Below are 14,638 nucleotides of genomic sequence, written 5' to 3' on the forward strand. Positions count from 1 at the left end.
CTGGGTATAACTGCTCAGTAGTCAAGTTAACCATCTCATTTCTTGACTGCCATTCTCAAGAGAAGATTAACCCTCACGTGATTTCCATTACAAAAGGCTGTTTATGCCTTATCTGGAAGCGTGGGCTTGTTCCGTTGTTGGCAGAGGCTGCTGTTTCCGCCTCACGGCCCCAGCCTGTCCCAGGTTTGGATTCGCAACTCTCTAGACCGACATGCTGAGATGTGTCCACTGCTCTCGCTCAATTGCTGGAGGACTCCACTATCCACAACATCAGATACAGGACCTAATGAAATGACACGTGCTGCTGGGTCAACGTCTCCTAGAGGCACAAACAGGGCAATGTTAAAGAACTAGGACAGAGGACAAACCTCCGGCAAGTAAAGAACGCCTAAACATCATCAAGCACTGTTTATTGCCGTCTCCAGACAAATGAGTGCTTTTAAGGAGCACACAGACTCCTACTAGACTAGACGCAGCAGGAGCCTGTAGGGGGCACTAACAAGAGCAATTCTGACAGTGACCTGGTATCCTTCCTATCACTTCTTTCTAAGATGCAGAGAACTTGTGGTTTGTGTTATGGTGAAGTGTGTACTCCCAAAGCTCCTATGTTGAAGTCTAACCCCTAGTACCTCAGGACGTGACCTTATTTGGAAACAGGGTCATTGCTTATGTAATTAGTTAAAATGAATAGGATGGGCCCCTAATCCAGTACTATCTTTTCCTTACAACAATGAGAGATTTGGACACACTCACAGGAAGAATGCCACATGAAGATGAAGGCAGAGATCGTAGGATGGTGCTGCAGGAGCCAAGGAACACCAGAGATTGTTGGCAAACCACCAGAAGCTATGAGAGGGGCACAGAACAGATTTCTCCTCACTGTCAGAGCCCTCAGAGATAACCAATCCTGCAGACACCTCAGCCTTGGGTTTCTGGCCTCCAGAACCGTGACACAAACAGTTCTGTTGTTTAAGTCACCCAGTTTGTGGCACTTTCTTATGGAAGCTCTAGAAAACTAACTGTTTTTCACAAGCAAGCTACATTAACAAGAAACTTTCAAAGAATAAAATGCAAGTATGAAAAAGTATATCTTCAGCTGGATAGATCCATAACTTGTGCAGAACTGAACTAAATGGAAAAAAGATCAATAACTCAAGTATTCTCTGAGAGAAATAAAAAGAAAATTCTCTCCTGAAATCAAGACAAAGCAATGGTCCAAAACAGAATACTTTAAATAATGCAATGAATGATAGGAAACAATGCTCATAGTCTTTGATAAGCAAGATACACCTACATTACTAGTTATAGTGTAGGGGGTGTCACTTGACTAATCTATAAGCAAACAATGAGAGATTTAAAAATCTAAGAGCCCAAAAACTACTTACAACTTATACTTTGGATTAAATGTTAATTTAGGAGGAACTTGCTATTTGATAACAACACTATCACTTATTTAACCCTATGATAAGGACACAAAGAGAATATCTAATAAAAAGTGCATACCCTCCTTATTAAGATGGATTTAAAAAGGTCTGTTAGTATAACCCCTTGCTACTCAGAGTCTGGTCCACATTCCAGCAGCTCTGACATCACCTGAGAGCTAGTGAGAACTGAATCAGCACCAGTAACCTAATAAAAGTCAAGATGATTAAATTATATATTTTAAAGCTTGAGGAGCACTGGTGCAATCCATATAAACTGGTAGCATATAAACCATCTTAATATGAACACTTGCCAAAGATGTCAAACTTCTGTTTTTTTCAAAACTAGTGGAGTAAAAAACAACCTAAGTCTTGTACTATGAGACACATGGTTAAATGTTTTACTTAAAGCATTAATGTTATTTTAACTCATTATAAGCAAATGCCTATACTTTGTTAGAGCATTACTGCCCAGTGAGAAAGGCTGATATTGTAACTTACAGCCCTATTTCAATCCTGATTAAAAAATGTGAAAATCATAAATAGTGTCTGGAAGCCTTATCAAAATCCACAAATAAGGAAAACATTAAACTGCTTTAATAACAAGTTCCCAAATAAATTTCCCTTTATCTGCCATGTAACGTCAACAATATTAATAATTAATCTTTTTAAAAAGCACTAGCCAAGTTAAGAATCAAACTGAAAAGTTTCTTAGACCTCACAGAATTTTCTTTTTGCTCCTTTGTACAAGAATTCCTTGCTCAGCATGTTCTCCTTAAAGGTATGTGATAAACCGTCTATATACACATTTCTACTAAGTCTGGCCCAGCTAAAAATAGAATAAAGAGGAGTCAAACCACTAGGAGGCTCCACCCCATCAATTATGTTCTTTCAAATGACTACATTTCTTCACTTAAAACTTATGATTAAAAAAATGATAAAGAACATTTGCTCAAAATGCTCGAAAACTCACATTTACACATCTGCTTCTTCCTCTACACTGTTCATCCACACCTGCATTGTAACAGCACAGGTTTTGAAAATAGGACAAAAGGGCCTTTACAGAGGGCTGTTTTAAGAGTGAAGGACAAGTTATGATTTTTTTTCTTTGAGTTACAATTTTAAGAGATTTAAAACAGGTAGAATGGGTCGCTCAAGAGCTGGGACTCTTACAAAATCAGGAAACAAGAGGAAAGAAGAGTTAGGGAGCAAAACACAGAGAAAGTTTATTAAATGACTACACATAGATTTTTAAAAGGCCTTTTGCCCATTCCACAAGTACTTACTGAGCATCTATTATGTGCCAGGCCCCAAGAGCTATGAAGGAGCTATAATGTCTTTGCCTCTGCCCCCAATCTCACAGGGGACAGGGACAAGCTAGCAGGTGATTATCACTGTCTATGAACAGACAGTGAACAAGGGCAGTGCATACATGGTGACCTTCGTCAGACTTTAGAACACTGAGGTGAGACCCGACAGAGGAGCAGGAGCTATCCAGGAAAAGCACAAGAGGGTTCCAAAGAGAGGCAAAAAACCATACTAAGAACTAAAAGGCCAGCCTGGTTGGGAGAAGGGGAAAAAACCAGCAATGTATAAAGCCAATAAGGTAAGTGCACCCCCATCGTGCAGAGCCGTGTTAACCAGGTTTGGATATGAGGAGTTTGGACTTTATCCTACAAGCCATGAGGACTCACTGAAGAGCTCACATAATCAAAGAGCAGATTTGCATTTTAGAAAAAACACTCTGGGTATAGCAAAGAGAATGAAACAGAAGGGGTTGAAACTAGAGAGTCAGACGTAGACCAGGAGGCTGTTTAGCAGTAACTGAATGAGAGTGGATCGTAGCTGGATCTAGAATTTCTCAGTGGAAGTAGAATAAAATGGGCAAGTGTAAGAATCATTCAGCAGTAGAACCAGAGGACTTGTTAATTAACTAGATATGGAAATTGAGGGAGAGAAGAATTTAAACTAAAATCTCCTTTCTAGTTTGGATGACTAGGTGGGCAGTGTTTCCATTCGCTGAGCCGGAGAACACAGTAGAGAGTGGCTTGGGGGCAGGGGACACACGAAGGTTTATGTTCCCACGAGACATCTGGGTGGCTGTTTAGAAAAAGGTTGAATATACAGTTAAAAACTAGAGACGGAGCATCTCCAGGCAAAGGCAAGTCCAGAAAGGAGTCAGGAGACAGGAGTAGCAGGCGTCAGGGATGGAAGAGGAGACAGCAGAGTAGAGTCAAGGGAAGAGAGTTTGCCAAGAAGAAAAGGAGGGCCCACATGCTCAGTACTCTGAGATAGCCTACGAGACCCCTGAATGAAGACTAGGAGGCGGCTGGGGGGAAGGCAGTTTCAGTGAAATGGCAGGGGAGGTAGCAGACCAGAGTCAGTGTGACAAAGAAAGAACAAATGTAGCCAGTTCTTCAAAGTTGGGCTAACTGGGGGTCTTGAAGGAGGAAGGAAAACAGAATGGTAAATGATTTACAAAAATGGCTGAAAAACTGATAGCAAACTAAGAAAGGCATACCTTTGTGTTCATATACATATCCATGAGAGTATATTTAAGTTTACATATCTGTTTTTGTTCCATATTTTTATTCCCTAGTGCCTAAGAAATGCTTGATACTTAAACAGACTCACAATCAGTAATTTTTTAAAGAAATATATGACCAGGGCAGAATTAGCTCTTTCAAGTAACTGTACTTGGTTTTCCCATTGGACTGTAAGACTGAGGATTAGAACTTTGACCTTTACTACTTTTTAATTTGCCATAGTGTACCCACGGTGGATGCTGGATTCATGTAAGCTCACAGGAGCAAATCCTACTGCAGATATCAATTATGCATCGAATATCAAACTTATTGATTATGTAAAGTCACCCAAACATTTAGAAGTTAGGAAAAGACACTATAGGTACAATATGACTAGACATCTGGGAGAAGGGATCAGGTATTAATAGAAATAATGGTGTTCAGAGATGCTAAGCTGCAATACGGATAGGAGAAGTAGATGGAAAACACCAAGATAAAAATATTCTAACAGTTCTATCCTCCAATCAAGAGGCAAGAAGAGGAAAGAGGTATTATCAAGACCACTATGATATATATTTAAAGCTACTCTAATAAAATACAAAAGCAGGAAACTAATATTTTCATGGCATGTTAACCTACTTACCTTCTTCTACAATTAGCAATAAAAAGTTTTATTAGGAGACTTTAATGAAGTTGGATAATTAAAAATAACCTAATATCTTATGCGTAATTAGATGGGTTTGTACAGCATTTATAAATTAGATATCTAAAAACATTATACTCAACAAATGTTAAAAAACAGATTGCTAAACTGTTACAACAACCAGTTTTCTAAACTGCAATTTGATTAGAGTTGTCTGAGCATATAGTTAAAAAAAAAATGTTATCAGGAACACACAAATATGTTTAGCGAGTAAAAAAGACATAAGCTCTAACATCTGCAATTCCCCAATGCTACTCTTCTCAACAATGTACTCGTCCTGGTACTCCTGGCACACTCCCTTCTACACTTGGCAGCCTGGCCCCAACAAGATGGTGACATCTTGGGCCTGATGTATATCCTCAGTCTAAACACTAATACCCTGAGGAGGAGGATCAGTAAGAGCAGCAAAGCCAGTGTCACTTCTGATCACGACCCAACCACAAAACAGAACATTGAGCTGATGGTATGGGTCTTTAGATCAGATCCCAGAAAAACTTTAAATAGCTTTATTCCTTAAAAAGAGATGAATGAGGCTTTATTAAACATCTTCTATGTGAAATGCCTTATAGAGTTTTAATTATTTCACATTAAGCAACTCAAGTTCAACTAGAACTGGCATAAGTCCCAGAAGACATTTTATATAATTAACAAAAAAACCCAAACAAAATACCTCAAAACAAACTCAACCTGCATGGTTGAAAGTCTAGTACACAGGTTTTGAGTTTTGTAAACATTAAAATGACTTAACATTGACCTGAGAGATCCTAACACAAGGCCTATGATTTTTCTCAAACTGATCTATAGCAGGTTTCTCTACAAATACAAAAGGGTTAAATTTACCCAGAGAAAGATCAGAAAATTTGGAAAAGTTAATAGTTAAAATTCTGTTCGTTTTTTTTTTTTTTTTTAATTAAAAAAAAAAAAAAAAAAAAAAAAAACCACACAAAAACCCAAAAAAATGTAACCACTGTACAAACACGTTTTCTTTTCTCAAATATCTACAACTCAAAGACTTTTCTATTTTGCTAGGAGTTAGGCCTGTAGAATAAGTACGATGCAGGACTATCTAACGTGTTCACATGGACATCATGAAAAACAAAGTTAACCAAGGGAGAAATGGAGAGGCCGTCCTACCTCCCACCAGTCTTAAAGATTAGATCCGCATTAGGCGCTCCCTTTGGATGCTGGTATCGCGGTCGCCGCTCCCGATTGGTATTTGCCGGAGCTGGGCGCTGGGCAAGAGACTGCAGCATTTCTGTAGTGAGGAGCAAAACAGAAAAGGCAGTGAACTCTGGTAAATGTACCCCACCCCATGAAAGCAATCAAGAGATGAGATGTGCTCTTCAACATCCAATGTCCCCCTATCATCAGTCTAGCCACTATATAAGTTCTTGTGAGGCAGTAAAACAGTAACAAAAGCAATATAGTACAGTAATTATATTGGTTCAAATCCCAGCTCCGCCACTTATTAGCTGTGGGACTTTCAGTTCAGTTTCCCTAAATGTAAAATGGGGATAATAATAAACATTTATCTCATAGAATTGTTGTGAGATTAAATGCTCTGGAAAAGCATACAAAACAGTGTCTGGTGCACAATAAGCACTCACACTGTCAGCTATTACTCTTCATTATTAGGAGTGCTGGGTGTCAGCTAGAAGAGGAGATTCTAAAAGTGGGATTTAAAGAAAGAAAACCAAGTATTTATTTACATAACAATCTCTTGCACGAAAAGCAGTTTGTCAGTACAATGCTACATAAATAGCCATATTATGGCTTGAAAATCTGGGTGCCACAGAAATGCCTAAAGGCTGGTTTATGAGGTGTCCATGGACTCTACACATAAGGTTCCAGTTAATCCAAGAGTGCTGAACATGTCTGCATAAAACTAGAATCCTAATTTGGGCATATCCTCAAGTCTGAAGGAATATGGGGTCCTTGAGACCAGGATTCCCAAATAGACAAAAGAAAATAATACTTGTTGAGTTAATTTGCTCACAGTTGACTGACAACTGTCAACTGTGGGGTGATTAAACACGAATTATTATCTCACTTGCAAACACAGCTCTAACAGTGTGGAATCTAAATAATTATGGAGTTAGCAAATTATGATGAAAATTACATTGTTGTTACTTTAAAAATAAGTGAGAGAAAAATGACAATAGAATGAAATATTAAAAACAATCAGCTTCTCAGATTAAATATATACAAATATGGCATGGAAAGGTCAAGAATAACAACTCTGATATTCTATATTTAAAAAACCTAAAAGGCATCAAAATTTTCCACCTGTCCTGTAAGTGATTTTATACCTTGATAATCTTCCTGTTCTTGCCGTTCATTGATATCTAATGTGAGCTTTTTCATCCTCATCCTCTCTTCTTGTTCTGCCTGTTGCTGGTTCCAATGATTTGCAGCAAGTTGGGAAGACATGGGCACATTAAGAATCTTAAACTGAGGAGAAAAAAAGAAATCACAAATGCCTTGAGAAAACTGAGAGAATAAACTATTTCAAAAAAAAAAAAAACAAACAAAAAACAACAACAGTAAGTAGAATTAAATGAGTTTAGAAAATGTCTTTCTTCTCCTCTAAGTCAATAAAGATGGTAAAATATAAGAACATAAATAGATAATGGCATTACTCTACTAGAGAAGGCTGGATGGAAAATGGAGGCCATCAAGTTCCAGCTCCATGAGAAGCAGAAGCTCCTCTTTCCTGCATTCTGTTTGGAGGCACACGTGACCAACAGGGGATCATTTTCCATCCTGCAGTCCCTATTATGTATGAGTAACTGTCAGAAAGGCTTTATACAGCAAGCTGTAATCTGCATCCTTTCTGTTTCTATCCTCTGGAACCAGTTCTGCCCTCCTCAACTGTAGAGACCAAATCCAGTCCACCTTTAGTATAAATAGACATTCATTTTGCTAAAGCTAGCTATGATGATGGAAAGGAAGAAGAGTCAGGAAAATGACCTACATGATCTATTTCTCTGTGATGAGAGAGAGTCCTTATCTTTGGAATGTTTTTGTTTTTAGCAGGATGCCCCTGGTTTAGGATTGTGCAAGGTAAATGAACTCAGATAGAATCTATGGATTTATGAGCCATGAAGCCCAGAAAACTGTTAAGTTAGCTATGTAACTCTCTGAGTAATAAACAGAGATGTTTCATAACCTAAATTCTGTCTGCTGTGGATAACTTGCACCCTAAGAGACATCTTCTAATACTCTGGACCAAAGGCATGTCTAAGGAAGAAAGGAACGATGATGCATGTTCTAGGTTCCTCCTAAAATGTAATACCTGGAACACTAAATGTTCCAGGTATGGTGTTTCTGGCCTGGTGCATTTAGTGTTCCAGGTATTACATTTTAGGGTGTGAAACTCTACAAACCCGACTAACTATATTTTATTTTTATCACAGCAGACAGTTAAATATCTCACATATAAAAATATGAATACATCTAAGGTAGTCTATGTGGCTACCAGCCTAAGAGACCTTACGCCTTCTCCCCAATGAACTTAGTTTCATATGCCCTGCTCTTAGTGGTCCAGTACAAACTTTATGCAAACATCACTTCCTATTATACAAGCTCGAAATCATCTTTTTTAGAACAACTTTAGTGAGGTATACTTAACATACATTAAAATGCACATATTTTAAATGTACATTTGATGAGTTTCAACATAGGCATACCCGTAAGAAAACTTCACTGCAATCAATATAATGAACCTATCACCTCCAAAGGTCTCTCTTGTCTCTTTGTAACCCATCTCTTCCTCTATCCTATCCCCAGGCAACCGCTGACCTTTTTGTCACTACTGTTAGTTTGTACTTTCTAAAATTTTATACAGATTAAATCATACAGCACATATTCTATTTTGCCCAGCTTCTTTTACTTAGCACTATAATTCTGAGACACATCCATGTTGTCATACGTAGCAATAGTTTGTTCTCTTTTATTGTAGAGTAGTATTCTCTTATGAATACACCACAGCTTATTTATCCATTCACTTGTTGATAGCATTTGGGGTGTTTCCAGTTTGGGGTTATTACAAATACAGTTGTATACTCATGTACAACTAGTTTTTATTTCTCTTAAATAAAAAATACTAGGAATAGAAAAGCTGGGAATAGTTCGTAAGTTTTACTTATTAAGAAACTGTGAAAATATTTTCCAAAGTGGCTATAACATTCTACATTCCACGAGCAGCATAGGTGAGTTCTGGGTCTTTCACATCCTTGCCAGTACTCAATTTTAAAAAAATTTTAGCCATTCTAGTGAGCATGTAGTAATATTTTCATTTCCTAACAACTAAAATCATGTTTATCATATTTTAAAACTCAATCTAGAATTATGCTAAAAGTTGACATTGATTTACTGTAGTTTTCATAATGTATTTTTTCCTCTCTTTGAGAAAGGTACTATTTGCCCACTATGAATCTTCTACTGTCCCATTCTGTAAAACTTCCTAAGATTAATGACAACTGTTCTATAATTACATACAGAAGTCTTTCAGTCATTAAGAATATAATTTGCTTGTGCCTGAACACTGGGACTCACTTAAATAAACTATCCCTCTTGACACTATTTAATTTTACCAAATCTTTAATTTAAACTTTCAGGGTGAAATCTTTCTTCTTGATAAAAAGGAAAGTGAATGGTTGTTTTTTCCACAATCTCTTCACAAGCAGTGGGATTTACTCCTCCTTGTTCTCAGGATCATGATCATAGTCATAGCCTTTTAAAAGACCACCTCATCTTTTTAAATCACATCTCTTTCAAAAATTGCTGGTTGTAAGCTGTTTATTTCTACATTCTGGTGTATATGGTCTGATGATGGTCAATTTTTCCTTCCTCCACAATTAGGAATTCTATGCTATCTTTTTTTCCTGCCCCTTCTCCAGTATCCTTTCGTTTTCACACTACGATCAGTTCTTTCATGAAATATACACTTGCCAGACAGTGCTACAAAGAAAAACACAGATTTTTGTGTAGTCAGACAGACTGGGTTCATGCCTCAGTTCTATCATCTATTAGCATGACCTAGCAAATCCCTTAAGAACATTCTTTTTCTCATACATAAAATGAGGATATAAATACCACCTTTTACAGTTACTGTGAGGACTAAATGAGATAAAATATGTAAAGTGCACGATATAGTGCCTACCTCATACTAGGTACTCCATAAATATTACCTATTAGTAATGCATTTAAATTTATTAAAGTTCAGAATAGTCTCCCTCACTATTTCCTATACATTCTGAAAACCATAAAATCACAAGATAATTTTAAAAAGTCACCTTAGCCAAATGAGATTGACAACCAACAAGAAGAAACTGAAATCCTTAACTATTTCTGTATACCTGTCCTTAGGCCTGTGTAATTATCTGTATCAGGAATGCATCTATATCAGATGGTACATGCCCCAACTGTTTATTTCCACTAACAAAAATAACTGAAACAAAGTTAAATAAAATGGCCATCAAACCTTTTGTTTTTCAAAATTCAGGAAAACGCACAAAAAATAAATTAGTAAAAAGAGTTGAGCTCAAAATAATTTTCTGCCGGACCCTTTACATGCATTTAACATGTGAAACAAAAGTTCGTAATAAATTTACTTTGCCTAAACAGTAAAGTTAATGTGAGATGTCATACTAATTCATAATGAAATTCTTTATTTTCAGCACTATTCATGTGGAAAGCACCACTGCATCTGTATTTCCAAAACCAGGTGCTATAACTAATGGCAGAGAAAAAGCCCTACTCAAGTAGACATTGTCAACATAGTTGGAACAAATTACTATGATGCAAGAGAATTATGTCAAATTCTAGAAAGACAGACCATAACTATGAGAACAATTCCAGATGAGGTCTTAAAGCAATTTTCTAGTCTTTCCTTAATAGAACAATTGTGAAATCTGGTTAGCAGATATATCTGAGGCACAGATACTCTAAGTAAAACTTAATCTGTCAGTATAAATCAACACAGACAGTGCTACATAAATACATTCGCTTTAAAAATATAATTACAAATAAAAAACTCTCAAATACAGGATGATTTTAATAAATTTTAACTTATTATTTTATTATTTTTATATAGGTAGGAATTCTGAGCAATGTTGAGTACTGTCACAGTGAAATACAAAATATCTATTAGGCTTTGAGAATTATAGCTAAATTTTAAGTCATTCTCTGTTCCTAGTATCAAATAAGATGAAATTATTTGAGATGGTAAAGATAAAGAGAGGTAAAGAAAGTTTGAGTTTCTTAATGTAAATTATAGAACTCACTGTTATAATGCTCTTATTTAATCAACTGATTGGTTTTCCTCTCAGTGGCTTTACTGAATGGTTTTAAACATGCATAAATATATTCAAACACAGAAGTGACATATTACTCTTTTACAAAGTAGCCTAATAAGAAATGTCAGTAATTTCCTGCTCACCATGAAATCACAAGTTGCAATTCTAAGATGCTTTTATCTGCCACATCAACACAAAGAGAAAACAGGGTGGCCATTTTTTCCCCTTACTAAGTTCCTGAAAATAATGTTGAGTCTAATGATGTTGGTACTAATCATCCTAATGAAACAGCTTAAAACGTTACAAAGAAAATTTCATAATAATTTCATAAAAAATGTGAAAAAATACAGGCTTTCTATTCATTTCTAAGACTTTCTACTCAATTTCTTCTAGAAGCTAAATATCTTCTATAGGGAAATAAATAAAAGACAAACAAAAACACATTTTACAACTGAGACAAGTTTTACAAAAGGAAAAATTCTCAAGTATTACGTGCTTTAAGAGTTATCAAATAATAAATAGAGAAAATAAGAGATAAATTTCCTGACACCACTCTCACCAAGTGCCTTCACCATAAAGCTGCTGAGGTACTTTTAAAAGGCAGGTACTATTTTATAGCAAAATAGATGTCAAAAAGATTAAAGTTACTTACACTAGATTTCCTGAACTATGATAATGGCAATAAAGGTGATTTAGGTTATATATGAAACTACTTCATAACCATAGCTGAAACTGGAAAAATATGTGTGTGTGTGTATATACATATTATGTGTACACACACACACACACACACACACACACACACACAAACTCCAAGATAATTTGATTGATGTGTCACTACAGTCAAAAGATATGTACAACAAATCATGACTCCTTATATTAACTGCAAAAAATGGGTTGTTTCCAAGTATTAAACTGTAATATTGTACATTTGCTTAAAATAATCAAAAAGCTCTTTAAAAAACATTATATAATAATTTTATTTAAAATTTTTGTTTTAATGATCAAAACAGTTTATTTCATTATTCTAATTCAGTGTTTAAATCTGGAAAGAAAGAAATAATCAACAGCATTATCTCTCTTGCTTTTCAACTACTCACTTCATTGGTGCAAATTTTTATTTTCCTAATGACTAGAGGAGAAAGTTGTTTCTAAGCACAAATTTGGTACACAAAGAAATCTTTCACTTAAGAACTAAAGATTCCTATAAAGGCGACACATTTCGCTTTACTAGAAAAACCGTTGCCACAGAAGGGCCAACACCCAAAAGTCAAATAAAGAAATAAAAGTCAGAACAAAATATACTTTCTTTTTCAGGCCACAAAATACCAGTGATGTTTCTTCAAATAATGTTCCTAAAACTGAACATTTTCCAAAATTCCAAATAAAGTTTCTGAGTCAAAAATTTACTTAATAACCTAGTACTCTGAACTCTCATTTCCTGTTTAATATTTTAAAATAAAGTTCAGTAAAAAATATTTCCTTAAAAACTAAACAAAATATCCCATTTTAAGAAATAAGGACTTTCAGTTATATGGGTAACAGTATTTAATCTATCTACTTTAAACTAAAAATATTCCTTCTAAGAAATAAGTACATAGTCTTATTTTGAACCATGCAATTTAGAATTTAAGATTGCTGAAATAAATTTATTTTTCAAAGCTCAAAAGTTTTTTAAGGTAGGTTTTGATTTAATTTATGCCTACTCACTCTGAAACACTCAAATGAGGTATACGAGTTGACAAAGGTATAATGAATTTTCATTGTACATCACAAAAAGGAAGGACAAATGAAAAACCTGATTATTTACTCTTGTGTAATTTGATCTTCACAGATATTCCTAAGCCCTCTTCTAGATAAGAAAAATCAAGGCTCAAGAAGAATACCGGTGTAATACAAATGTTCAGTACCTGCAGGGAAATGGGAACCAAGGTACATGAAGTTGCCATGCACTGCCCTTCACAATTAAAAAAATAACCTTTGCTGCCAAAAAAATCTAGTGTTAAGGGCTAAGAGCTTTTAAAGAAAAAAAATGAATGAAGCAGACCTATACAACGTGATGACAGAAACAGAAAAGTCTAGCTTCAGAGAAGAACTTAGTCCCAAGAACTCTGAGATTTGAGAATCCTGGTAACTGTGATGAGCTAGCAGTTCCAAGTGCTCTGAGGAGGGCAGTTTTGCAAGACCTCAGTCAAATACCAAGTTTACAGCTGTGATAAGAAAAAGCCCTGAGTTTTCTAGAAACTGAGTGGAGAATGGGAGAGTGGAGAAATGGGACAGCTTAATCCTGGCCTGAGGGTGGGACAGGGTGGAATATTCCTGAAAGCATCATAAATAACCCAAGAGCCTGGGATGGAGGAAAGGCCTGATGACTGAAAGACAGTGTCTGAAAAGATACAGCAGTACTCTGAATCTAAGTCAAAGTCAACTATTAACACAAATCACAATGTAAAGCCTCTTCCAGCCCTCCATTCCATATTTTGATTGGTGTATAGTTTTTGTATCTCAAGATTTACTTGCACTACAGCAAAATAATGGTATACTGCACAACTTTGATCCTTTGTATAAACAAGAAATTATATGACAAAATTACATAAAATTAATTTAGGCACTATCTCTTTGAAATTGCACTAATAGGGAGGGAGTAAAATATCCCTCCCATCACAGATGACACCTCATTAGAGGTCTTCCCTGATCATCATCTAAAACAGCATCTCCCACTCATCACCTCCACCCCACCCTAGTCACCTCCTATCCTCTTATCTTGCTTTATTTTCCTTTGCAGCATTTCCCCAACTGGACATTATGTATCTCTTTACTGCCTTCCTCCCAACATTAGAATGAAAGCGTCCAAGAGAGGAGGGACTTTGGTTGCCTGTAGTATGTTCTACATATAGAATAGTGGCTAGTGCTAGCAAGTAAACAATAAATATCTGTTAAGTGACTATCTGAATGAGCATGGGAGCCAGGTATTGGACTCATCTATAAAAAGGTGTGGCAGCTACCCTATTCCATAGAATCTAACATTCCATTAAAAGTAAGATGCACCATTATTTTACATACCACTAAAACAGAAAAATGCTGCAAACTGTCACAAGATTCTATCAACTCTAAAGAGGCAGCTTAATTTGAGAAATGTTTTCACAGCACCGGCACAATATATCCTAGAGTCTGTGTCTGAGAGATGGGCCTTATTTTCTTCATAGTACTTTACGCTATCTGCAAATATACAGTATTTATCTGTCTCCCTCAGCAGGATGTGAGCTGTCAATGTAACAGCTTAGTAGTTGGGGAGATGATTCTGAAGGCTTTCTGAGATTCGGGAAAAAAGGGGGAAAGTGGGCTAAGGAGGATGGAGAAGGATTAGGGGTCAAAAAACACCAACTTCCAAAAGAAATCTTGGAAACTGAGCATTTTCCTGAGATGTATCTTTCATCATCCTCCTTTCCTTTCCTATCCTCAGCGTACTTAGGAAACCTTCCTACTGAAAATCAAGGTATCTATATATATACTAATAGACATATATGAATTTAAATGTTCAATTTCCTCTCCATTAAAATATATCCATTTGGTAGAGGTCAGATGTGTCTTCTATATATATAGATATATCTATAGATATCTATAGATATATATATATATAGATATAGATATACCTATAGATATCTATAGATATATCTATATCTTCTATCT

The 14,638-nt window shown here is 35.9% G+C and overlaps 1 protein-coding gene across 5 annotated transcripts in view; it reads right to left on the minus strand.

Moving 5' to 3' along the window:
• Nucleotides 1-6: 6 nt before the first annotated feature.
• UPF2 (UPF2, regulator of nonsense mediated mRNA decay) overlaps nt 7-14,638 on the minus strand; it is a 94,202-nt gene continuing 79,570 nt past the window's right edge. For all 5 annotated transcript variants that reach the window (XM_015585614.2, XM_025043417.1, XM_015585613.2 and 2 more), the window contains 3 exons: nt 6,959-7,100; nt 5,784-5,904; nt 7-319 (listed from right to left, as the gene is read on the minus strand). In XM_015585614.2, coding sequence (XP_015441100.1) covers nt 310-319; nt 5,784-5,904; nt 6,959-7,100 — 273 coding nt within the window. In that variant the 3' untranslated portion in view covers nt 7-309. The remainder of the gene's footprint in view (nt 320-5,783; nt 5,905-6,958; nt 7,101-14,638) is intronic.

The sequence above is a fragment of the Pteropus alecto genome, unplaced genomic scaffold (genome assembly GCF_000325575.1).
Source record: "Pteropus alecto unplaced genomic scaffold, ASM32557v1 scaffold11, whole genome shotgun sequence".
In the NCBI taxonomy this organism is placed as follows: Eukaryota; Metazoa; Chordata; class Mammalia; order Chiroptera; family Pteropodidae; genus Pteropus; species Pteropus alecto.